Consider the following 25,298-nt stretch of genomic DNA (forward strand, 5'->3'; position numbering starts at 1 on the left):
CTTAAATAAAAACATGCAGTATGATGCTATCTATGCCTTGGGCACTGCTGCCAGACATTGAAACTCCAGGTGTCATGCCCCTTGCCCCTTCTTTCTACACACAAACACACACACACCATCCAGCTTCCTCACCGGAGTTTCCTTGCAGACCCTGAAGGAGAAATGCTGCATCAGGATTGCAATGGCCACCTTCATCGTGACGAGAGCAAACCTCATTCCCAGGCAGTTCCGGGGACCAGCTCCAAAGGGCAGGTATAGGTAGGGATCCACTTGATCCTTGTTCTCTTTGCTGAACCTGGTTGCATTCACAGAGATGAGAGAAATGGAGGCTGGGTAAGGAACCAGAACGGGCAGATCTGATGCATTGATAGGAGAGGCAAAAGAAGAAGAAGGCAGCAGCTCAGGGCTGACAACAAGGGGACATTGCTCACCACCAGCTGGTTCTCAGTTGCTCGTCCTCAGCTGCATCCACCAGCTGAATCAAGTGGGGACGATGCTGCGTAGTGTCGCGCAAATGGGGGTCATGAGTGCAGTACCCACTGGTACCACCTATGGTGTCTGTGATGCAAAAGGTCCCCTCCAGAGTCTGTTTGCTCTTCCTGCTCAGGCCCTATTTACACTGTTTGAAGAAACCCTTTTATTATGGCCAGGATGGAGCAAATTCCCCCCCATGGACTGGGCAGGTAGGGTGGAGGTGTGTCGGGAGGGAAGGAGTGCAGAGCCAGCAAGACACATGGCTGCCAATGCTGCTGGCACTGATGGCAGTGGAGATACTTCTACTTGGCTTGGCGGCTCAGCCACCTTCCAGCTTAGCCAGGACAGCTGGCCAGGCCAAAAGGAGAAGGAGGCGCCACCCAGCCCCAAAGGTAAGGTTACCAGATGTCCCCGTTTCCCGGGAACAGTCCCCAGATTTACAAATCAGTCCCCTGACAAAATCCTATCATTCCAACTCATTTCAATGAATTGTCCCCGGATTCACTGAAAAAAATCTGGTAACCTTGCCCAAAGGCCCAGCCAGAATTCAGCTTGCCTCCCTGTGGCTCTGGAAGGTGGCAGGACCTCAGACAAGAGAGGGAGCCTGTTATAAGGGTGGCTGGATGCGCCCTTCTCAGGCTTTTGTGCCCAGGGGTCAGGATTGCATGCCAACCCTCAAATTCTAAACAGGGGAGGGCAGTGCCTCCTTTCCCGGCCCCCACGCCTTCTGAACAATAGCCATTCTGTGCCACATTGCGACGAGAAAGTTGGTTTTGCTGGACAGGTTGGTTCAACAAGCGTTTCTTTTTTCTTTCTTTCCCTGCCAGTAAATGGTTAACGAACGGCAGCCTCTGATTGGCCATGGTTCCAGGAGGAAGAGTTTAAAAGGAGAGAATTTGAAGAGAGACAGTGAGTTGGAGTTGGAATTGAGGGTGGAGAGGTTGGGAGATAGGGAGGGAGGCAGGTTAGGAGAGATAATAAATGACAAGATGAAAGATTTTTTTAAAAAAAACAATAAATTAAAAGATGATCCAAAAAGAACTCCCTTAAGAGAATCAAGTCTTTCTGTCTTAAGACAGTCTTTAAAAGAATCTTTCCCCATTTTTTTTTAAAAAAATAAATAATTCCAGTAGCACCTTAAAGGCCAACTAGGTATGAGGTATCTAGGAATGAGCTTTTGTGTGTATACACACTTTTTCAGATACTCTGAAGCAGAGGTCGCTTCAGCCTTATAACTGTTGATGGCTGTCAGGGATGGCAGTTGGTTCCACAGGGAAGGGCAAAAGATTTCTAAAGGGACAGATGACCAAAATTAGTTTTAGCATGTATAATGGGACATGAATCCAATATCTCTATTCAGACTAGGTCTCCCCATAGTTTTTAGTTTGGTAATGAGTTGTAATTCAGCAACTTCTCTTCCAAGTGTATTTCTGAAACTCTTTTGCAATAAGACAGCTATTTTAAGATCTTGTACAGAATGTCCTGGGAGACTGAAGTGTTCTCCTACTGGTTTCTCTGTTTTATGATTCCTGGGTAGGAGACAGGTTGAGGTAAAAGGAGTGAAGGGGAGAAAGAGTTGGTTCCAAACAAAAGAAAGAAAGAACTTCCGCTCTGAACGTATTGTGAAGGATAAAGTGTGGTGTCCTGTAGGAGGAATAGACCAGAATTTTACTGGGAGGCAGAGATTGAGGCAGGAGAAGTAGGAGCTGGAAAGGAACAGCCTCCTTGGGACTCAATCCAGTCCGGAGGGGAGAGATTCTTCTGAGGAAAAGAAGGAACTCCCAGACCCAGTGAAGGGATGGCGTGTGAAGATCCCTTTGGTCTATTACTTAAAGTTCCTCAGGAGCAGGATTGTTAAAGGGGGTGGGTAGCTGAAAGAAAGTATCACCTTATAAAGGAACCAACCTGCAGGCACATACAAAGTCCATTTCGGGGGCCTAATCCAGCCCCTGTGGTAGTTTATTTCCTGGGGTAAAATCGTAAAAAAAAACCTCAACAAATTAAATCCTAAAAAAAAGCAGCTCAACAGCTTCAACCCTTTGGTCGGCCCTCACGGCCCTTCACTTCATCAAATCTGGCCCTCTTTGAAAAAAGTTTGGACACCACTGCGTATAACACAACCAAAAACAACTGAGGATGAGTTAAAGTGAAATAGCATTGCATTCCTGAAGTAACCTAAGTTTTTTTCACTTGTGTTATATACTATCTTGGCTTAAATAAATCTTTATTGTTTATTTAAAGAAAACCGGCCTGGGACTCCAATTTACCAGTTGTCCCCTCACAATGGTCCACCATAGGATAATCTGGGTTAGAATTTTAAGGAGAAAAAAACCTTTGGGTAAATGGGGTGGGGGCAAATTATCTGAGTGAGAACGGGCCCAGCGGCTTGAGAGGGGAAAATGCTGTTTTTATTATTGTAGCATATTACTTGGTGGCAGCGCCATGATACGAAGTTAAAACCCACACAGAAATGTACCCAGAGACACAGAACAACCAGTTTAATAAAGTACTGAAGTTATTTTATTAAAAGAAGGAAAATTTCCTGTCAGAAAATGACCAGCAAGCGGCAAGCGAAAGAGACTCGGGATGACCCAGTGAAGGGAGCTACTGCATCTGAGGAAAATCCTAGTACCGAGTTAGAAATGATGAGGTTAAGGTTAGAATTGGCTAAAGTTGAAGCAGAGAAAGAAAAGGCAAAATTAGCAGCTGAACAAGCCAGAACTGCAGCTGACATTCAGTTAGCACAGATACAGACTGAGAGAGATATGGCACAGAGAGAGAGCAGATTAGCTCAGGAGGAGAAAGAGAAAGAAAGAGATGCCAGATTAGCCCAAGAATACAGGGAAAGGGAGGCCAAGATGGCCCATGAAAAAGATATGTTTCTTTTAAAAATGGAGGAAATTAAGCTGAGGGCAGAGCTGCCACAGCCATTGTTGGGGGGTAGAGATTTTACCTCGGCTAATGTAAAGAGGTTTCCAAAGTGTGTAAAAGGTGATGATGTACATACAGGCATTCCTATTAAGTTTTGAATGGACCTGTAAAGACTTAAATATTTCTGAGGAAAACTGGATGCTATACTTACACCCACAGGGATGTGGAATTTTGAGTGAAATATACTCAGATCTAAGAGAAGATGAAACCTCTGGTTACCTCACATTTAAAGAGAGAGTGGAAGTGATGTCTGTTTTATTTTCACCTCCAGCCAGACATCTGCAAAATGCTGGTATCATGGCTGGCATTGTGATGTTTGTATATGCCTTCATCACAGTTGAATTCTATTACAGTTTAATTGCTATGTTTCTATGTGTTGAGTCCCTGTCTAGAAAAAATGTGGGATATAAATAAACGTACTAAAATGGTGATGATGATGATGTCAGCAGTCCAGCTGAGGCTGAAATCAGGAGCAGCTGATGATCTACTAGTGGTTGGGTAGATCTTGGACTCATGTCATTCAAACACTTGGCCTTTCATCAGGTGCACAAGGCTTTTGGGGGGGTTGGGGTTGGGAGGGTTACCTTTCAGGTCTGAATTCGTCTGGTTCCGGCCAGTGTTCAGGATCCCGGTGAAGCGTGTAAGGCGGGATAATCACACTCATGCCTTTCAAGATAGTAACCCCATTGATTTCTACATCTTTCTTGCAGGTCCTTTGCAGCCGTCCTCCAAGGGGATACATCCTTTGCGTTTCACTCAGGACCATGTCAAGATATTCCAGTTGCATGATGGCATCGTACGTGAGAGGAGCCTTTGGGGGGATTCAAGGGGGAAGGTTAGCTGTAACCGGTGGGACCCTGAACCAGGCTCACACAGAGACCTTCAGAAGGAAAGATCTCAGTTGAGGTGGCCTTATTCTGAGATTTCTGTCCATAAATGTGACAATCTCCACGGGTTGCACTGGCAGAGGAAGGCGGATGCGGGGCATGAGGTACGCACCGGGTGTCAGCCGTGAGGGCAGGTGATATTGCTGCGCCAAACACACCCACACCCCGCTCGCTGTGCGGGCAGCTGGCTCCGCCCCCGCAGGCCAGCTAGCCCCACCCCCGCAGATCCAGGTGCCAAGGCAGGTAGCTTCGCCCCTGCATTCAACAGCTGCACAGGTGGAATGCAACTTACACAACTGGTCTGTTTCTCTCTCCACTGCCCCAATCTAACATGGCTCAGGTGCTAAGATCCTCAGGTGAGCTCCTTCTCTTGGTCCCATCAAAATCAGAAGCCCAGCTGGCAATTACTCAAGAGAGACAGGGCCTTTTCTGTGGCTGCTCTGAGATTGCACTATTCCCTCCCAAGAGAGGATAGACTGGCTCCCTCTCTGTCATCCCTCTGCCAGCAGGCTAAGACCTTCCAGTTCAAACAGGCCTTTGAAATCTAAGGTCCAGGTGATGCTGACCACTGGGCTGATGTCAGGGCAAACTGGATTTTAACTGCTGGTACTAAATTGTGTTTTGGTGTATTTTCACTTTAGTTTCTAACTGGTTCATTTTTATTACTCCTCTGTCCATGCCCCCCAAATTAGATAAATAACTCTCCTGTAACTCCCCCAACCAAAAAACCTTCTCCATTAGGTCCGGCCTCACCTTTGCAACCTGCACATTCTTACCTTGTTGGGCAGTATGGTATCTATCTCATCTTGAAGCTTCTGCTGGACATCTGGGTGAGTGGCCAAGAGGTAGGCAGCATAACCCAGGGAGTTGCTGGTGGGTTCGTATCCAGCAAAGACAAAGATGAAGGACTGGGCCAGGATTTCAATGTCAGTCAAGCCTGCAAACAAGCAGAAGTGAAAACAAGTACAAGTACAAATACAAGCCTTTACCACTGAGTGTAATGACAAGGGAAAGTAGGGCCTTTTAGGTTGTGGCTCTCTTTCTGTGCAAAACTCTCCCCAGCAAGGTCTGCCAAGCGCCTTCACTGACCTCTTTTTAGCACCAGGGAAAGGCTTCCCCCTGGCTTTTGATAGACTGAGATGATCCTTTGCTGCTACTAGTCTACTAGATGCTGCCCAAGCTTCCTATGGCTCTTTATGGGACCTGCTTTGTTCTGTTTTGTGCTATAATATATTTATATTTAAAATATGCTGTGAGTCACTGCAAGAAGATCAAACGTATCCATTCTTAGGGAAATAGGCCCTGAGTGCTCACTAGAAGGACAGATCCTGAAGCTGAGGCTCCAATACTTTGGCCACCTCACTGGAAAAGACCCTGATGTTGGGAAAGATTAAGGGCACAAGGAGAAGAGGACAACAGAGGACGAGATGGCTGGACAGTCTTCTCGAAGCTACTAACATGAGTTTGACCAAACTGCGGGAGGCAGTGGAAGACAGGAGAGCCTGGCGTGCTCTGGTCCAGGGGGTCACAAAGAGTCGGACACGACTAAACAACAACAACAAAGTCACTTGGAGACCTTTGAGTTACAAGAGACTGAAAAGTCATTATCATCAACAACATGCGTAGTGTTAGAAGACTGTGTGGGGTTGGTTTGGAATCGGGTCTGTGGGTGCAGTCTTGTTTCTGGCATCCTTCTGTCTTGAGAGACGATGGAGTGTGCCTCTGGGGATGAAGTCAAATCTGTGTATTTGCAGCACTGAAGTGACCCTTCCAGGACCCCAAGCCTGGGCAGTGTGTCTGGAGGTCCTGGGCTGCCCAGAAGACCAGAACCCCCCTCTTGGCCTTGCTGATGTCCAAAGGAAAGCAGAGCAAGATATTTGGCACCAGCTGCAGGAGTTGCTGGAAGGAGATGTACAAGACGCCTTCCAATCATCTTAGGGACTTAGGCACAAACCCCTGAGAAAGAGCCAGTGTGGTGTAGTGGTTAAGAGTGGTAGACTCATAATCTGGTGAACCGGGTTCACTTCCCTGCTCCTCCACATGCAGCTGCTGGGTGACCTTGGGTGAGTCACACTTCTTTGAAGTCTCTCAGCCTCACTCACGTCACAGAGTGTTTATTGTGGGGGAGGAAGGGAAAGGAGAATGTTAGCCGCTTTGAAACGCCTTCAGGTAGTGGTAAAGCGGGATATCTTCTTCTTCCGCTCTGGATTTGTGTAGAGTTTACTCCTCAGCCTTTTCTTCTCCCAAAGATATCCCACCAAAGTTTAGGATCAGAGTTTTCCCACTCCTAGATGGGCTGCCTTCCCAGGTGGAGGAGACCCATTTGCCCCTCACTTCCCTCTACAGCACATGCAGAGACTGTCTTTGGACACACTATTGGTCTCGTCCCCTCAATCTGCTGGAGCCTGTCTTCAACTACCAGACTTTTAGAAGACATCCCTGTTTAGGGAAGCTTTTAATGTTTGGCAGACTATTGTATTTTAATATTTTGTTGGAAGCCGCCCAGAGTGGCTGGGGAAACCCAGCCAGATGGGCGGGGTATAAATAATAGCTTTATCATTATTATTATTATTAATATTATTATTATTATTCAGGTGCAAGTGAAGTTCCTAAGTCATTGAGGATTTGGGCAATTTCAACTCCTCAGGAAAGACAACTCGGGAACATGATCTGTGTAGGTAACATTCATTGCATTGCATTTTTCAAACTGGGATAGGCAATTTCAAGTCTTCAGGAAATACAACTTCCCTTCAGTTCAGTTAAATTGTGTGGCATTACCTTTATAGGAGTGGTTCAAGCCATTGCTCTGGTGGTCAGTCTTGGCACTTTGGGAGTCAATCATCAGCTGCAGGAAATCCACCCGGCCCTAACCAGAAAACAAATAAACCAGTGGAGAAAATGTGCGGCAGAGAGACTCCCATGGGGGCCACTGGGCCGAGATGGTTTGAAGCCCCTGGTTTTTTAAAGGGCTAAATACAGCCGTGATCAGAAGGCTGATCGCCAAAGAATTGATGCTTTTGAATTATGGTGCTGGAGGAGACTCTTGAGAGTCCCATGGACTGCAAGAAGATCAAACCTATCCATTCTTAAGGAAATCAGCCCTGAGTGCTCACTGGAAGGACAGATCGTGAAGCTGAGGCTCCAATACTTTGGCTACCTCATGAGAAGAGAAGACTCCCTGGAAAAGACCCTGATGTTGGGGAAGATGGAGGGCACAAGGAGAAGGGGACGACAGAGGATGAGATGGTTGGATGGTGTTCTTGAAGCTACCAGCATGAGTTTGATCAAACTGTGGGAGGCAGTGGAGGACAGAAGTGCCTGGCGTGCTCTGGTCCATGGGGTCACGAAGAGTTGGACACGACTAAACGACTAAACAACAAATACAGCCGTGAGAACTGGCCCCCTTTGCCCTTGAGGACAGTGGCCGTGTGAACATCTCACTGTACTTAGGCACAACCGGACATACTGAGGGGGTAAAAGAGTCAAGATATTAGGCTGTTTTGTGGAGCAAAAAGCAGTGAAGCAGCACAGAGAAAAGTTGAGTCCTAGGGGATTTTTCAGTGAAAAATCACACACATACACACACACACACACACACACAATGAAAGCCCTTTTCCAAGCCAAAGATATTCACCCACAAATTACGGCACAGTCTTAATTCTTACCTTTTGCCCTTCTTTCTGCCGCGTTTCCTTCATTTTTGCAAAGGACCTTGAAAAGAAGCTTAAAGCTTCTGCGTTGAATAAATTCACATTCATTAATTTGAGAAGAGGAGTCAAGAATGGGAACATGGCTGCAAGAGACAGAAATCGTACGGTGAACAGGAATCAACTTTCCTGAAGCAAAGCATTAGACTGAGGACTAACAGGTAAGTTACACCATCTATTGTGAATGTGGGGCGGTCCTAACCCTACCTGGCCAACTCCCCTGGCAACGCCCCCCCCCACAGCTGGGATTGGTTAATTGTCAGTGCTAGGCAGGAACCTCCAGGTATCCAGCTGGGGGTGAGGGTGGGGGCAAAGCCAGTTCTTAGAATCATCCTCACAATATTTTAGATGCAAGTGCAGTCTAGAAAGAAATCATATTTTGGAAAGGCCATCATGGCTCAATGGTCGACCCACATTCGGTCCTCGTGACCAGGCTCGGCTGGGAATGGCCCCGTCAGAAACCCTGGAAGACCTAGTAGAAAAATCTGTAGAAAATTCTGTGCTTGATGGACCAGTTATTATGTTTCCATAATAACCAGACTGCAAACTTCCACTGGGCCATCAGAAATCAGAAGCCAACTTACCTATCAAAACGAAGCGTGGATCAAAAGATCCAAACTTGGTCACCTTCTTGATCTCCTTGACAAAAGGATCTGCAGGGTTGTTCATAGAGTCAATATTCACACCAAACGAAGTACTGGTGACGACATCCATGCTGTAGGCCCCAAAGATGCTGGGGAGGGAACGGAGCAGCCAAATCAGGCTCTCAGTATACAGTGGTACCTCGGGTTACATACGCTTCAGGTTACAGACTCCGCTAACCCAGAAATATTACCTCAGGTTAAGAACTTTGCTTCAGGATGAGAACAGAAAACGTGCTCTGGCAGCGCGGCGGCAGCAGGAGGCCCCATTAGCTAAAGTGGTACCTCAGGTTAAGAACAGTTTCAGGTTGAGAACGGACCTCTGGAACGAATTAAGTACTTAACCCGAGGTACCACTGTACTTAGGATTTTCCATAGGCCTGTTTCTGGCCACCCAATGTGATCTGGATTCGCCTCAAAGGCAGCCCACATTGTATGCTATGCTGTTTTTGACTGAGGCCTTTCCTGACTCAAACCACTTACTCCTTCATAACCACGAATTCATTCTTTTCCACTTTCTTCTGAACGTTTTGCATCAAAACCTCCCCGTAGTGTTTGATGATGGGAAACATCTGAAATACAAATCAATGAACTGAGATGTAAACACCTATTGGCAATTTCAGACTGAACAGTTTGAATGGTGCTTGAACTATACAACCCATATTTACCAGTGGAAATACTTAATATCTTTTTCCTTTTTTTACCTCCTTGAGCTTCCCGCTGGTGAAGGTTGGAGAGAGAATAGTGCGAATCCTCTTCCATTGTTCGTCCTTTGCCAGTGAGACGGCAGACTTCAAGATCCCAACTAAATCTATATCCTGGAGGAAGCAAAACAGTTTCAAACCAATGAGTGGCAAAGTCAGGTTCTGAACCCACAACAGATCTGGAACCAATAATATCCAACAGGGAATTGTAAACGGAATAAACATGGAGGGCAGTGATGGCTGGGTGGCAAAGTTCACACTTGACTTTTGGAGAGGGATTAATCTGCCCTCCCCATTACCCCAGTTTAGTGCCAATGGAGTGACATGTAGAAACTCTCCTACTTCCATGATGCTATTGTATACTTATGAAGTGAATGCCTACCCGACGGTTGGTGAAAGTGGTATAGCACTCTTTCACGAGGACAGCTTTTATAATAGCCGGATCCAGCGTAGCTAACATAGGCTTTCGGCCCTTGTAAATCCTGGATTAAGAGTAAAGAATGGTATGTTTTTGAGATCCCAAAGAGATCCAGTTGCAGATGTAGCAGTTTCCTGCCCCAGAACATTTCCTCCTTGGGATCAAGCAATGGGATTTGGGCTAACGTGAGGGGAAAAAGCAGGTCATAAAAGGTCACTTACCCCCAGGTCCTCCCGTATTTCTGAAAGCACTCATAATCAAAGTTGATAAACCCCTGTGGAAAGACATTGAAGAAAGTTAAGAATGGCCTTTCTGAACCGGATCAAGGCTCATTTTGTGGAGCACCTCTGATCCCAAGAGGGGGGAGCAGAAAGGGGCCTCAGGAAACCTCTTGAGCAGGGCAGGAATGTCACCAGACACTCACCTTACGATAGGACCAGATATTTCCAAAGAAAGGCAACGGCGATGGACCTGGAATGCCCAGTTTCTTGAAGACGCCATACGGCCAAAATCCATATCTGTTTATTTTGTAAAACGAGAGAGAGAGATGCAAATCTGTCAGCAGAGCATGGAAGCCTGTCCAGGGTTCAGAGGGGAAACCTGGCAGGTTGATGCACCTGTGTCTGGGCTCCTCCTGTTAAAAAATCCCACAAGGAACTGACTTGGGCACCACAGGGCAAAAAAATTGGCACACATGAGTTTGATTAACTTTGTTGTTACATTAAGAGTCATTTTAACCTTTTTAACCAGTGGGTTTTTTTTCTTAAAAATGTTTAGGAGTACTCTCATTTTGACTCAAGAAAATCACAATTTTATAGTTCAAATCAGGAAAAATAAATACAGTAAATGGGCAAAAGTACAAAGATGCACAAAATGTTTAGGGGAATATGTACCCCTGCATACCCCCCCCCCGAAAAAAGCACTGTTTTTACAATGAGCAAAGTCATTCTGCAATTAAAGTTGCCAGAAAACCAGGCAGGGATTTGTGGGCCCCACCTCAATAAGCTTTAAATAGGGGGTTGATGTGGGCAGAAAGCAACTGGCCTGCACAGCTCCTTCAATGAAATCACCCACCAATTCCTAGAGATCAACTTGCTGCACACCCTACTCTGCATATATACAATAATAAACAGGCTCCAAAGTCCACCAGCTGATCTCTCCCCTGCAAATCCAGCTCTTTCCTTCCCTGTTCTGTTTGTCTTTAGCAAACACCCTTGGTTTTTTGCTGTACTTTAAAAGGAACATTATTTTTATATTTGCATTTGTGAGTGTTGAGTTATATGTGAAAAAATGAAAATGTCAAGCTCAGCATCTCACCTTCCCCTCCCAACCTGAAGGCATAGCTGAGATCAGAATAAAAACAGGAGAGTTCATAAGCCCTGGAGCAGAAAGAGTTCAATCGCTGCTGCTGTCCAGGGCTGTTTTTCTAGAAAAAGAGATGCTGGAACTCACCAGGAACCTTCTCTTAGGTGCTCACCTGACAGGTGCCAGAACCCACCGAGCGGTGGCGGGACTGAGTTCCTGGGAGTTCCCCCTGTGGGAAAAGCCCTGCTGCTGTCAATATAAAGGGAAGTGTTAGCAGAACCGCATAATACAAAATGTGAGAGGTACACTTTGTCCTGCAGAGTCTTTGTTCATGGGCAGAATAAACAGCCACTAGTCTGGTATAAAAGTCTTGGGGGGGGCAGGTTGCCCTCCCAAATTGTTTGCGTCCATTTTTCACAAAGTGCCATCTCCCAAATTATGTGATACCATTTTTGGTACATCGGTACCTTTTGCTTCTTTTCAGTCTCTGGCTATCAATATTCTTGCTGCTGTTAATAAGTAATCAATTATATGTTCATATAATAGACCTAGAGTTGTCGCGGCTGAATATACCTAACAATGATATTTCGGGTTGGGGGCGGGGTTCCAAAAAATATTTTATTAACAAATCAAAGATAAAGAGCAAAAGAAATACTGTCACAGGAAGTTGAAAGCAGCAGAAGCAGATATTCTTTTTTTTTAAAAAAATTAACTGTGGGATACAATTAAATCAGAAACAGAAAGCAAACACGCAAACACACACATGCTGAGTTCTATTCATATTGGGTTGCAACCATTGCTGGTCCTCCTGAGAGCAGACTCATAGAAACTAAAGGACGTGGCTTAGATCTATTAATTCCAGAGGGTCTACTCTGACTGAAAGTTGGTTGGATATAATACAAAGATCCCAACAACAGAGTAATTACATTCTGGGTAGCAAAGAGCTGGGTAGCAAAAGCTCATCCCACCTCTCGCCCTCCATAATGGCTATAGTATTTGTCAGAGGCTCAGGAGCAGAAGAGCAGGGGAGAGAGCGAATAGAGAGCGGAGGAGAGGAATCAGAGGGGAGCGTAGGGGAATATGACAGTGGACCGAGAGATTCCATGAGCTTCTCCAGCGAATCAGAAGATTCCCAGGAGGGGGCGCCTATGGTAAGGGCGAGGCGAATCCCAGGAGGGACGATCCATAAACAAGGAACCAGAGGGGAGTCCCAAAGGAGTAGCGGAGGAGTAGGGCCAGTTCCCCCGCCAGAGCACAGTGGGGGGGAAGAGTCACGTGAGTCAGGACCAGCTTCTCCTCCATCGGGGAGTGGGGAGACGGAGGGAAGGCCAGGTCCAGCTAGCCTCCCCGAAAGGGGGAGCAGTGACACAAGTGTAACGGTCAGAAGGAAAGTGGGAGGCTGCGCGCGCGCGCCAAGTTCAAATGTGGAGGAGCGCGGGACAGCAGAAAACCCGGATTGGGAGCCAGGTCCTAAAGCCCGAAAGAGAGGGGGGGAGGAGTCGGGAGAATCAGCGTCAGAAGAATCTCGGAGGGCTGAGACTCCGACTAGCAGAAGGACCCAGAGAAAGAAGGAACAGAGGAAGAGGTGGAGTAAGGCTAGAATCTTAAGCTGGTGTCAGGGGGGAGGAGATTCAGATGGGACTTCTACGGTCTGATGGATAGATGTAGCGTTGCGCGCTGCGCGTCTGGAAATGAGACTGAACTTCAATAAAGACTTTTTAACTTGAGCAAGAAGCAGCGTTGGTCTTGTGTGAGCTGGGACCTTGGGCAGCGCTGACAGTAAGTCCCATCTCATAAAACTCTGCAAGCTCACGAAGATAGGCAAAGATGACTACAGAGGAAAGAGTCAAGCAATTGCAGGAAGCGGTCTCAACGCTCTACGCAGAATTGGCTGCGTCTAAGAAAAAAGAAGAAGACACAGCTGCGCTCTGCCAGGATCTGCAAGCCGGGTGGGACAGATGGGGAAAGGAGGGGCAGCTGGGAGCCAAGCCGGAGGGAGTTGGCCTCGGGAAAAGGGGAGCGAGCCTTGTGACCCATTTTGACGGGAACCTGCAGCAGTACCCTAACTTCAGAGCAGAAGTAGTTTTCGCGATCAATTTGCTTCGGAAAGATTTTAGAGATGAGGAGGAGAAAGTGGGTTTCATAATCACTCATCTGCATGGGGAAGCTAAGTCGTGGCTGCGAACCTTGTTACGCGAAAATGACCCCGCCCTCAAAGATTCAAGCGCTTTTATTGAAGCCATGGACGCTTGCTTTAAATCAACGGTGGATGTGGATGTCGCTAGAAGGGAAATGCATGGATTGAGGCAAGGAAAAGCAACGGTGCGCCAGTATCATTCCCGCTTTTTTGGGTTAGTAAATGTGCTGGGCTGGCAGAAAGACTCAGCTGCCGTCAGGGATCTGTTCTGGGAGGGGCTGAATGGAGCCGTAAAAGATGAGCTGGCGAGGGGGGAGAGACCCCAAAATACAGCAGAAGTAGTGCAAAGGGCGCTCGCAATTGGGGTGCGCCTGGAAGAACGCCCGTGGAGCAAGGAGGAGGGGCGGAGAGCAAACACGCCAGTTAGAATGACTCCCTTCCTACCCAGAGAGGCAGAGCGCGCTCAGTCCACGCCTGCTTTGATGAGGGGAGAGGAGCCAATGGAAATCGGAGGTGCAAGGGCTCAGACAGCAAGCAGAGCCCAAACACCAGGAGCAGTCAAGGCGAAGGCTCCTAGAGGGAGCAGGAAGTGTTACATCTGCGACAGTGCACTGCACATGGCCAAAGAGTGTCCCCAGAGGCTCCAGAGGCACACTGCAGCCTCAGCAACTGTTAAAGGAGCAATTCAGCAGGGAGTAGAGCAGCAGGGAAACGGCGACGCCTGGTTGGAGATGGAGGCACTGGGGCTCAACCAGGCGAGTCAGTGAAGCAGTCCCCAGAGATTTTGCAGCCCACAGACCCCCTCCCACCCAAACCAGTGGTGCAACTCACTGCATCGCTCCAGCTGCCCGATGGGCTCACCCTGGAGGTCCCTATTACCATTGACTCTGGTAGCAACGCAGACTTTGTAGGGTTGGACTTCGTCAAGCAGCATCGCATAGCACTCCTGCCAGCCACGACGCCCCTAAATGTTGTCACGGTAGATGGCAGGAAGATACTGGGAGGAGAGGTGGTACAGCAGACACCGCCTCTGGTGATGCAAATTGGGAACCACCGTGAAGTCATCAGTTTCAACGTCACCCACCTGTCGGACACGCCCATAGTGTTGGGCATGAGTTGGCTGGATAGGCACAGCCCGGCATTAGCGTGGTACCAGCGGCAATTGACCTTCTGCTCTTCCTACTGCGCAGCGCATTGCATCCAGACCTGCCAGGAAGAGGAGGGGCAAGAGGATGCACCGCAGCTACACCTAGGCATGGTGCAAGCGGTGCCCAACAAGTACAAGGCCTTTTTGGAAGTCTTCTGCGAGAAGGAAGCAGACAAGCTGCCTCCCCACAGACCCTACAACTGCAAGATTGACCTCCTGCCAGGGGCGACGCTGCCGACTGGGAAACTGTACTCCATGTCTGAAGACGAAATGCAAGAACTCAGGGAGTTCATAGATCGCAATTTGAAGCGGGGATTCATCCGGGAATCCAAAGCAGTGGGGGGCAGTCCCGTGTTTTTCGTGAAGAAGAGAGACACGCCCGAACGGAGGCTCATAGTGGATTATAGAATCATCAATTCCAGGACAAAGCCCACAGCATTCCCCATGCCCAAAATTGACGACCTGCTCGCGACGGTGAGGAAGGGACGGATCTTCACCAAGTTGGATCTACGAGGGGCCTACAACCTTATACGCATGCGGGAGGGCGACGAGTGGAAGACAGCCATGTTTACGCCTTTAGGAACCTATGAATACAGAGTCATGCCGTTTGGTCTCCAAAATGGCTCCCATTGTTTCCAAGCTTTCATGCACCACGTGCTAGCGGGACTCCTCTACAAGAAGTGCGTCTGCTTCTTAGATGATATCCTGATCTTTTCGGACTCGCAGGAGGCGCACGAGGAGGACGTCAAGGAGGTCCTGCAGAGACTACGGGAGCACAGACTTTACGCCAAACTGGAGAAGTGCCAGTTCGACACGACAGAGGTGGATTTCCTGGGCTACAAGCTGTCCGACAAGGGACTTGCCATGGACAGCGCCAAGGTCCGCTCAGTGTTGGACTGGAAGAGCCCGCGCAACCGGAAGGAGGTCCAGAAGTTCGTCGGTTTCGCCAACTTTTATCGCAAGTTCATCAAGGGGTTCGCGAAGGAGACGGTGGCCATCACGGACACCCTCAGCTCCAAGAAGAAGAAGTTCACCTGGACGGACCAGGCGGAGCAGACCTTTCGGAGGCTCAAGCGTCTCTTCGCGTCCGAAGAACAGCTGCTACACGTAAACCCCAGCAAACCGATGAGGGTTGAAACGGACGCCTCGGACAGAGCGGTGGGGGCGGTCCTGTTGCAGCAAGATCCGCAAGGGGACTGGAGACCGTGCGCATTCTACTCCAGGAAGCTCAGCACGTCGGAGCAGAACTACACCATCTGGGACAGGGAGTTGCTGGCCATTCATGCAGCTTTCAAGGCGTGGCGGCACTTCCTCGTCGGAGCCAGACACACAGTGCAGGTTCGCACGGACCACAAGAACCTGGAGTACTGGCGCACGGCGAAGTTCCTGAACCAGAGACACATCCGCTGGGCGGAGTTCTTTGCAGATTTCGATTTCCGGATAGAATACATCCCGGGAGACAGCAACGTCATGGCGGATGCGCTATCCAGGAAGCCGCAGTATCTCGAGGAAGCGGCACCGGTAGCGGCCAAACACATTTTCGCACCAGAGGTGTGGGCGTGCGCTTCAGCCGCAGTGGACCTGGACGCAGTCCGTCGCGCGCTACAGGCGGATTCGTTTGCGCAAACCAAGATGGAGGAGGTGCGAAACGGCACAGCGAGGGACGACGAGTTCCAGATACGCGACGGACTACTCCTCCGCAAAGGGGCTCTCTACGTACCGGGAGACGACCTTCGCGCGAGAGTCTTGCAGCAGCTGCACGACGCGCCCAGCGCTGGGCACTTCGGCAAGGACACGACGGCGGAATTAGTCACCAGGGACTTTTGGTGGCCCAAGGTGCGGGGAGAAGTTGCGGATTACGTTTCCAGGTGTGACACCTGCCAAAGGGCCAAGCCAGTACACAGGAAGCCGGCGGGTCTGCTGGAACCGCTGCAGACGCCGCTCGAACCATGGGAGAAAGTGGCCCTGGACTTTGTTACAGATCTGCCCAGTTCGCGCGGCAAAACAGCGGTACTCGTGGTCGTAGACCTCTTCACCAAGATGGCGCATTTCATTCCGTGCGCGAAGGTGGCCACAGTGGAACAGACCGCCAAGCTGTTCATAGATCACGTTTTCAAAGCTCACGGCCTGCCGCGGTCCATCCTGTCCGACCGGGGCCGCCAATTCATCTCGAACTTCTGGCAGAAGCTGCTGGGCATCCTGAACGTCAAGATCAACTTAGCGTCGGCACGACACCCGCAGACCAACGGACAAGCGGAGAGGGTCAACGCCATCATGCAGCAGTACCTGCGATGCTACGCCAATCAACAGCCCTCGACCTGGGTGGACTACCTACCGCTAGCCGAGTTTGCCTACAACAACACGAAGCACGGGTCTACAGGGGTGACACCGTTCTTCGCCAACAATGGGCGACACCCCAGAACCTTCCCGGGGTTGGAGACCGAGGCAGAGGGGGAGCCACGGGGGGCAGAGCACTTAGCCGCAGAGTTACAGGAGGTCCATGAGCAACTCCGAAGGCACTTGGAACTCGCGAAACACGCCTACAAGATGCAGGCAGACAGGCACAGGAGGGTTGGGGAAGACATACAGGTAGGGGACTGGGTCTGGTTAGCAGCTCAGGCAGTGCCGGCCAGAACGCTAGCTAAGAGGAAGCTAGGACACAAGCAGCTGGGACCTTACCAGGTCGCGGCACAAATCAATCCAGTGGCCTACCGGTTGACACTCCCGGAGGGCTCCAGAATGCACCCAGTCTTTCACAGGTCAGTGCTCACGCCTTACAAGGCACCCCACAGGTTTCAGGCGCCAGGGACCGCACCAGCCCCACGTAGCCCATCGCCAACAGGGGAGGGACCACAGAGGGCAACGCCATTCAACGAGGTCACAGAGATTTTGGACTCCAGATGGGGGGAAGAGGGAGTTGAATATCTCCTCGCCAGGGAGGGTACTCCGGCCAGCGCCAACGAGTGGGTGCCGTGCTACGCCGTGGAGGAGCACTATCTCAAAGACGAGTTCCATTCGATCTTCCCACACAGACCCATGCCGGCGGAGTATTTCGACGACTGGCTTTTCACACCCACACTGTCAGCCAGCACGTTCCGAGGTTTCTCCTCAGACGAGGAGCCGACGCCGGGGATGAGCTCCCCGGAGGGGTTGCTCTCGGGGTTTGCCACGGACCGCTCCTATTGGTGGGACACTCAACCAGAAGTGGGGTGGAGCAGGGAACTGCTGAGGGGGCCTTTGCACACGGCCTCACCCGAGGGACCGGGTGGAGAAGTGGACATGGACGTGTGGGGGGAGGATCTTGGTTTTGAGCACGACAGCAGAGAAATGGAAGCAGAGGAAGTCGACGTCGACGAACCCATCGTGGGGGGGCCTGATCCCGCTGGCCGGTTGCACACCAGGGGGAGAGAACGGAAGCCAGCACTCACACCCCCAGCGCTGGAGCACCTGGAACCCACACCCGAAGAGGGGGAGGGGGAAGGGGGGGCTTCGAGGGGGGATGGATGTCAGAGGCTCAGGAGCAGAAGAGCAGGGGAGAGAGCGAATAGAGAGCGGAGGAGAGGAATCAGAGGGGAGCGTAGGGGAATATGACAGTGGACCGAGAGATTCCATGAGCTTCTCCAGCGAATCAGAAGATTCCCAGGAGGGGGCGCCTATGGTAAGGGCGAGGCGAATCCCAGGAGGGACGATCCATAAACAAGGAACCAGAGGGGAGTCCCAAAGGAGTAGCGGAGGAGTAGGGCCAGTTCCCCCGCCAGAGCACAGTGGGGGGGAAGAGTCACGTGAGTCAGGACCAGCTTCTCCTCCATCGGGGAGTGGGGAGACGGAGGGAAGGCCAGGTCCAGCTAGCCTCCCCGAAAGGGGGAGCAGTGACACAAGTGTAACGGTCAGAAGGAAAGTGGGAGGCTGCGCGCGCCAAGTTCAAATGTGGAGGAGCGCGGGACAGCAGAAAACCCGGATTGGGAGCCAGGTCCTAAAGCCCGAAAGAGAGGGGGGGAGGAGTCGGGAGAATCAGCGTCAGAAGAATCTCGGAGGGCTGAGACTCCGACTAGCAGAAGGACCCAGAGAAAGAAGGAACAGAGGAAGAGGTGGAGTAAGGCTAGAATCTTAAGCTGGTGTCAGGGGGGAGGAGATTCAGATGGGACTTCTACGGTCTGATGGATAGATGTAGCGTTGCGCGCTGCGCGTCTGGAAATGAGACTGAACTTCAATAAAGACTTTTTAACTTGAGCAAGAAGCAGCGTTGGTCTTGTGTGAGCTGGGACCTTGGGCAGCGCTGACAGTATTCAATTAGATTGCTATAATGTTCTTTACATGGCTGTGTCCATGAAAACAGTTTAGAAAATTCCATTGGCCCAGTGATAGCCAGAAGTGTTTTGTTCACGGCCAACTGATCAAACCGCATGAGGTCAACCTTTCATCAATCTCCAGAGTTGTCACCTTCTTCCCCAGTTTTAAGCTTTAAAGGCCTCGCAGTCCTGGGCTAGATAGAGTGGGTTAGGAATTGGCTGCTTCTGCCCAAGAACTTTGTCCTGTGTCTCCATTCCTTCTCCCTGTCCCTCAGCTGCTGAGCCATTGGGATGTGAGTTCAAAATAAAAGGCTTCTGGCATCATGGTTGGCACCCAGAAGATGGAAGCCCTTCCAAAGACCACTATTAGGTGCATGCCAAAGACAATATGCTGTGCCTCTAGAGCTACTTCTACAACCCAACCATATGCAAGCTTCCTTGGAAGTAAATATCCTTGCAGTTCAGAGGCTGCCATCTCCTATGGCTTTCAGAAGAAGCAGCAGATTTAAAACGCCCCCATTTCTTTTTTCACAATTAGAAAACGGCCAAAGAAACTATAAGAGAATGATACATACAGCATGAAAAGGCCCAGGAGAGCAATGAGAAGGAACCATGTCTCAGTGGAGAAGCTTGGAAGGAGATCCATCTTGTTAGCCCTTGATGACTCTCTGCCTCTGGCTTTGATTGAGGATTTCTTCCCTATATTTGTTCAGGGCTGGAGCTCAAACAGCAAAAACAAAAATTTCGCAATAGCTTTTGCTATCCATTCAACTTTGCTCTGATGACTGGCTGCCTCAGATCAAGCTTGCTTTGTTTGCTGTGAAAACAGGGCAGGTGAGTTCTGCTTTCACAGAAGAGGCGAGGCCTGAGAGAGGGTGTGTTGCCTTGGCTGCCTTCTTATGTAAAAACATCTCCTGCCAAGCGCTCCAGGAGATGCATGATGTCATCTTCTGATTCCTTTTACTACAGAACAGCTTTCACTCACCTGGTGCCCTTCAGATCTCTGAAAAGCGAAGGGGTTGTATCATTTGGCCACCTTTTATGGGGTACAGTTGCCTTATCAAAGTGCCTGGAAGATGGAGCAAGCTTGCTTTCTGCTGCTCTGGATGGGGCACCCAAACTGATGGATTCAAGTTACAAGAAAGGAAATTCCTTCGAAACCTTAGGGAGAATGTTTTGAGTGTAAGAACTGTTTGACAATGGAACAGTGGAACAGTCTCCCTCCAACGGTGGTGGACGCTCCTTCCTTGGAGGCTTTCCCAACAGAGGTTGGTTTTCTTATATTAGTGATATAAATGGCAAAAAGACCAGGATAAGACTCCAGTCAACACATGCATCTTTAGAACGTGGATATTTAAATGCACCCTGAGCAACACGTGTTATTTGCAACAGGAGGGAGCAATCCCCTGGCTTCTTCTGCAGTCTGCCTTATCTCTGCCTCTTGGCCCACCTCCTCTCCAGCCTCTGCTTCTTCCTCCGCTTCTGGACTGCTCTCTGCCACAGCCTCTTCCTGCTCACTAAACCCTGTTGCCTCTTCCGCTTCTGACACCTCCTCCTCCCATTCAGCTCCCTCCTCTCCCTCTGACTACTCGTCTTCATGCCACCACCGATCCCCTGGCTCTGAGCTTACTTCCCTGGGGGTTTCCTTGGGGTCTCCCCAGCTGGTGCCTCCTCCCCCTCCTCTGCATCCAGCCAGTCCATGACATCATGGCATGTTATTCTGGGACCAATAGAGGATACTAGTTGTTTTTCCTTTATAGCCAACACACAATCTAGCTCTCCATTTGAAATGCTTCATAATAAACTGCTTCCATTCCAAAAACAAAAGTTCAATGCAGATTGGTTCTGCAATCCCCCATAGTGTGTCAATTTGAAAAAAAGATGTAGGTAGTCTCACCCATGAGGTGTGTGTACCCAGACCTGCCCAGTGGCATTGTGGGTAGGCCTATACCAAGAATGCAATCACCGCAGGGAGGGAGAGGTGTGGATTATTTCTTCAAGGAGTGGTTTCAAATGTGTATCAATAACCATATTGAATCAGATGGGAGGGGTACAAATAATAAAATTATTATGATGATTTAATAGCTTGAGAGCAGCATGTTGAAGATGACAATGAACGATTCTGAATTGAGAAAAAACTACATTTTTGTGCTACAAATGGGTTTGTGTGCCTGCAGCTAAAGGCTACCGTAGTACATTATACTCTGCAAAAGGGAGATCGTTCAAAATACATTTCCAAGGTTGTATCCTGGGAACAAGGGCTGTGGTCATATTACACAGGTGTTTTTCCAATGGCAACTACTTCTGAGTCGTTTCCAGGTTGACTTCATCACACTGCAAGGCGTCATGAAGGGCAATATGCAAATGTAATAAATAAAATAAGTAAACTAAATCTTGGCAAACCTGAATAGAATGAAAGCATTTTAATTTTTCCTGTACAGAACACATCTTTTAATGTTACTTTCACAAAGATACACATTTTTGCTTGAATTCTTCACTGACAATGCACTAATGACACCCATTAGGGAGGGATGATCACCATCATGTCCTTCAGGATAGTCACCCCATTGATTTCTACATCTTTCTTGCAAGTCCTTTCAATCCATCCTCCAAGGGGATACATCCTTTGCGTTTCACTCAGGACCATGTCAAGATATTCCAGTTGCATGATGTCATCGTATGTGAGAGGAGCCTTTGGGGGGATTCAAGGGGGAAGGTTAGCTGTAACCGGTGGGACCCTGAACCAGCCTGACACAGAGACCTTCAGAGGGAAGGATCTCAGTTGAGGTGGCCTTGTTCTGAGATTTCTGTCCATGAATGTGAAAATCTCCGTGGGTTGCATTCAACAGCTGCACAGGCAGAAGGCAGCTTACGTGTCAAGGACACTTGCCAGTCAAGGAATGCACACGGCAGAGACTTAACTCTTTATTGTCAAAGGTAATACAGTTTCTTCCAAAGTTCTGGATACCCACACATTCCCATCTAGAATCTGTGAGATATAATCCACTGAGAGCAGTCAAGTACAACATTCCTTGTTTTCCTAGAGTGGACGTGCAAGGGGATGTTTGGTCCAGCCAGTCAGAACTTCCCGTTCCTCCTGGCCTGCGGCATCTTTACTTGCATGTGACTAGCGGGTGGACGTGTAAAAGGAAAAGGCAAGCTGCCACTCTCTTTCTTTTCCATCTTCCTTTCATCCTGTGAACTGCTGGACTGCTAGCCTGCAGTTACTAGGTAAATCTCCTTATGGGGTAAACCTGTTTGTATATGTTTGGAACTGTAACCCTAAAGCCTGCCTTCAGGGATCACACTGTGCTCTGTCTGAGTGTAAGTAAACTTTCTTATTGTTACTTATGAATAAGACTGTGGTGTCTTTATTCTTTTAGGAGGGATTCAAGGGGTCTTACCAGGAAAATATTAGAACACCTTTCAATCTGGACAAGCCAGATTGATTTGCGCATTGCCTTAAGAAACTCACACAAGTTTTCTGCTGTGTGAGAAGGGGGATGTGAAACTCTGCTAAGTAAAGGAACTTGCTGATGCAAGTTAGGAAGTATATTAATAAACAAGAAAGCCTCTCCTGCCACCCTGAACATTCCCATAGAATCTAGGCAGCTATTCCCAGATCAGAGCACAATGGAGCAGCTGCAGCAACAGGGGAGCACTCCCCCTCCACCTGTTTATGGGACCCTATGGTCTGCACACAAAGCCATGAAGACTTTGCCTGCATGGAAACTTCCTCTGCTCTTCATGCTTCAATCCTTCCTAGTTCTGGGAGACAGTGGCACAGGAGAGGGTGGGGAAGCACCTGGCCCTTGGCTTGCCTAGCCTGCCTCTTCCTCTAGCTTTGCAGCTTCCCCTGCCTCCAGCTCTTGCCCCCTGGCTGGTGCAGGTTGCCACCTTAAGGTGCTAAGATCCTCAGGTGAGCACCTTCTTTTGATCCCATCAACATCAGAAGTGTGGTTCATGGAGTAATATTCAAATGGGCGCAAGACGTAGGACATAATATGCAATTTCAGGACTGGATAAAATTGTGGAAAGTAAATTTGAAATTTACAGATTGTATATTATTGAGAGAGAATTATATGAAAATGATGTATAGATGGTATTTATCACCGGTTAAATTGGCAAAAATGTATAAAAACAAAAAGAAAGAGTGTTGGAGATGTGAAACAGAAGGTATGTTTTATCAAATATGGTGGGATTGTAAAAAAGTAAAAGCCTACTGGGAAATGATACACAATGAATTGAAGAAAATGTTGAAAATAACTTTCGTAAAAAAACCCAGAAGCCTTTTTGCTAGGTATTTTAGGCAAAGACATACCAACAGAAATGAGGACTTTATTTAGTCCTCTACACTACAGCAGACTACAGTCCCCCACCAAAGCAGCAAGAATGTTGATTGCACAAAACTGGAAGACTGGAGAAATACCAACTAAAGAACAATGGCAAGAGAAGTTGATGAACTATGCAGAACTGGCAAAAATGACAGAAAGGCTAAGAGAAAAAGACAACAGCGACTTTGAAAAAGAATGGGAACCATTTATATTATATTTGTAGAAACAAAGAAAATCAATAGACTTGATGGCAGGATTTAAATAAACATTCACATTATTAGTACTAGAAAATGTTTAGAAGATAGTGAAATATTATGGTGTGTTTACCTTTTATTTTCATATTTTAAGGCTTGATGTTATTTTATTAATAACTTTTTCTGTTAGGAGATAGCAAAGTGGGTGAAAAGAGAAACAAACCACAAGCGGAAGTTGGGGGAAGCCCTGGAGGGGAGGGTGGGAGGAATATATAGTAAATTTTAAGAATTTGAAATGTATGTAATGAATTAAAAAGAAAAATGAATTAAAAAAATTTTGTGGGTTCATGGAGAGCCTTTTCTGTGGCTGCTCCCAGATTATGGGATCCCCTCCTGAGAGAGGTCAAACTGGCTCTCTCTCTATCATCCCTACGCCAGCAAGCTAAAGTGGTGTAGCACTTTTTCACAAGGATGGCTTTTGTAATAGCTGAATCCAGTATGGCTAATATAGGTTGTCGGTCCTCGTAAATCCTGGATTAAGAGTAAGGAAGAAAATGGTTTGGGGTTTTTTAGCAGGAGGTGCCAAAACACAGGTGCATCAACCTGGAGGAAAAGGTGTGATATGAATGCAATAAATAAGTAATAATAATGATATATCTACACCACAGATTTAAGCTGGTTTAATCGCTTGCTCCTTCTCTCCAGGGTACCTGTTCTCTATGAGAGGATTCTTCACGTGCTCCCTGAACCATAAGCTTACTGCGTAAACTGATCAGGACCTCAATGCATGGAGAGGAGGAATTAATCATATTTAATTGCTTTGTGTACACCGCTTGAGAGATATATCTTTTTTCATTATGCAGAATACAAATGCTTCTCGATAAATAAATAAAATAATGGATGATATCTGCAGTGATCTGCAATGAACATAGTCACGTGACGTCTTAAGACAAAGAGCACACAGAAGTGCAGCTGAAATCCTCTCGTTCAGGTATTCATAACTGCTGAACTTTAGCCTGTCCTTCTCCCCGACGTGCATCATTCAACGGAGGAGTCTTTCTCTCTGGAGAAGACCCAGCGCAGTGGGGCAGCCCAGAATCCCACTGCCTTATTCTGCAATTAAAGTTGCCACAACTTTATCTATAGCAAACACCCTTGTGTTTGTGTGTTTTTGCTGTACTTTTAAAAAAAATCATTATTTTTATTCTTGCATGTGTGTGTGTTGTTATATGTGAAAAGATGAAAATGCCAAACTCAGCATCTCACCTTCACCTCCCAACCTGAAGGCATATTGTTGTTGTTGTTTAGTCATTTAGTTGTGTCTGACTCTCCGTGACCCCCTGGACCAGAGCACGCCAGGCACTCCTGTCTTCCACTGCCTCCCACAGTTTGCTCAAACTCATGCTGGTAGCTTCGAGAACACTGTCCAACCATCTCATCCTCTGTCGTCCCCTTCTCCTTGTGCCCTCCATCTTTCCCAACATCAGGGTCTTTTCCAGGGAGTCTTCTCTTCTCATGAGGTGGCCAAAGTATTGGAGCCTCAGCTTCAGGATCTGTCCTTCCAGTGAGCACTTAAGAATGGATCGGTTTGATCTTCTTGCAGTCCATGGGTCTCTCAAGAGTCTCCTCCAGCACCATAATTCAAAAGCATCAATTCTTCGGCGATCAGCCTTCTTTATGGTCCAGCTCTCACTTCCATACATCACTACTGGGAAAACCATAGCTTTAACTATATGGACCTTTGTTGGCAAGGTGAGATCAAAATAAAAACAGGAGAGTTCATAAGCCCTGGAGGAGAAAGAGTCCAATCATTGCTGCTATCCAGGGCTGTTTTTCTAGAACAAGAGATGATAGAACTCACCAGGAACCTTCTCTTAGGTGCTCACCTGACAGGTGCCGGAACCCACCAAGAGGGGTGGAACTGAGTTCCTGGGAGTTCCCCCTGAAAAAAAGCCCTGCTGCTGTCAATATAAAGGGAAATGTAAACACAGCCGCATAATATGAAATGTCACAGGTACATTTTGTCCTGCAGAGTCTTTGTTCTTGGGCAGAATAAACAGCCACTAGTCTGCTATAAAAGTCTTTCAGGGTGGGGGGAATGCTTGTTGCCCTCCCAAATTGTTTGTGTCC

General features: G+C 48.2%; 1 protein-coding gene across 3 annotated transcripts in view; it reads right to left on the reverse strand.

Moving 5' to 3' along the window:
- The window catches only part of LOC128401309 (cytochrome P450 3A9-like), a 48,849-nt gene that overhangs the window by 366 nt on the left and 23,185 nt on the right, over window positions 1-25,298 (reverse strand). The window contains exons 1-12 of one of the 3 annotated variants that reach the window (XM_053364154.1): window positions 19,216-19,489; window positions 10,187-10,280; window positions 9,984-10,036; window positions 9,727-9,826; window positions 9,345-9,458; window positions 9,124-9,212; window positions 8,584-8,732; window positions 7,958-8,085; window positions 7,071-7,158; window positions 5,069-5,229; window positions 3,990-4,216; window positions 133-295 (exon numbers count right to left, since the gene is read on the reverse strand). In XM_053364154.1, the coding sequence (XP_053220129.1) occupies window positions 133-295; window positions 3,990-4,216; window positions 5,069-5,229; window positions 7,071-7,158; window positions 7,958-8,085; window positions 8,584-8,732; window positions 9,124-9,212; window positions 9,345-9,458; window positions 9,727-9,826; window positions 9,984-10,036; window positions 10,187-10,280; window positions 19,216-19,286 (1,437 nt within the window). In that variant the 5' untranslated portion in view covers window positions 19,287-19,489. Of the gene's footprint in view, window positions 1-132; window positions 296-3,989; window positions 4,217-5,068; window positions 5,230-7,070; window positions 7,159-7,957; window positions 8,086-8,583; window positions 8,733-9,123; window positions 9,213-9,344; window positions 9,459-9,726; window positions 9,827-9,983; window positions 10,037-10,186; window positions 10,281-19,215; window positions 19,490-25,298 lie in introns of those variants that run through there. The other 2 variants (XM_053364156.1, XM_053364157.1) reach the window with 2 other exon arrangements.

The sequence above is a fragment of the Podarcis raffonei genome, chromosome 14 (assembly GCF_027172205.1).
Source record: "Podarcis raffonei isolate rPodRaf1 chromosome 14, rPodRaf1.pri, whole genome shotgun sequence".
NCBI classification, from domain to species: Eukaryota; Metazoa; Chordata; class Lepidosauria; order Squamata; family Lacertidae; genus Podarcis; species Podarcis raffonei.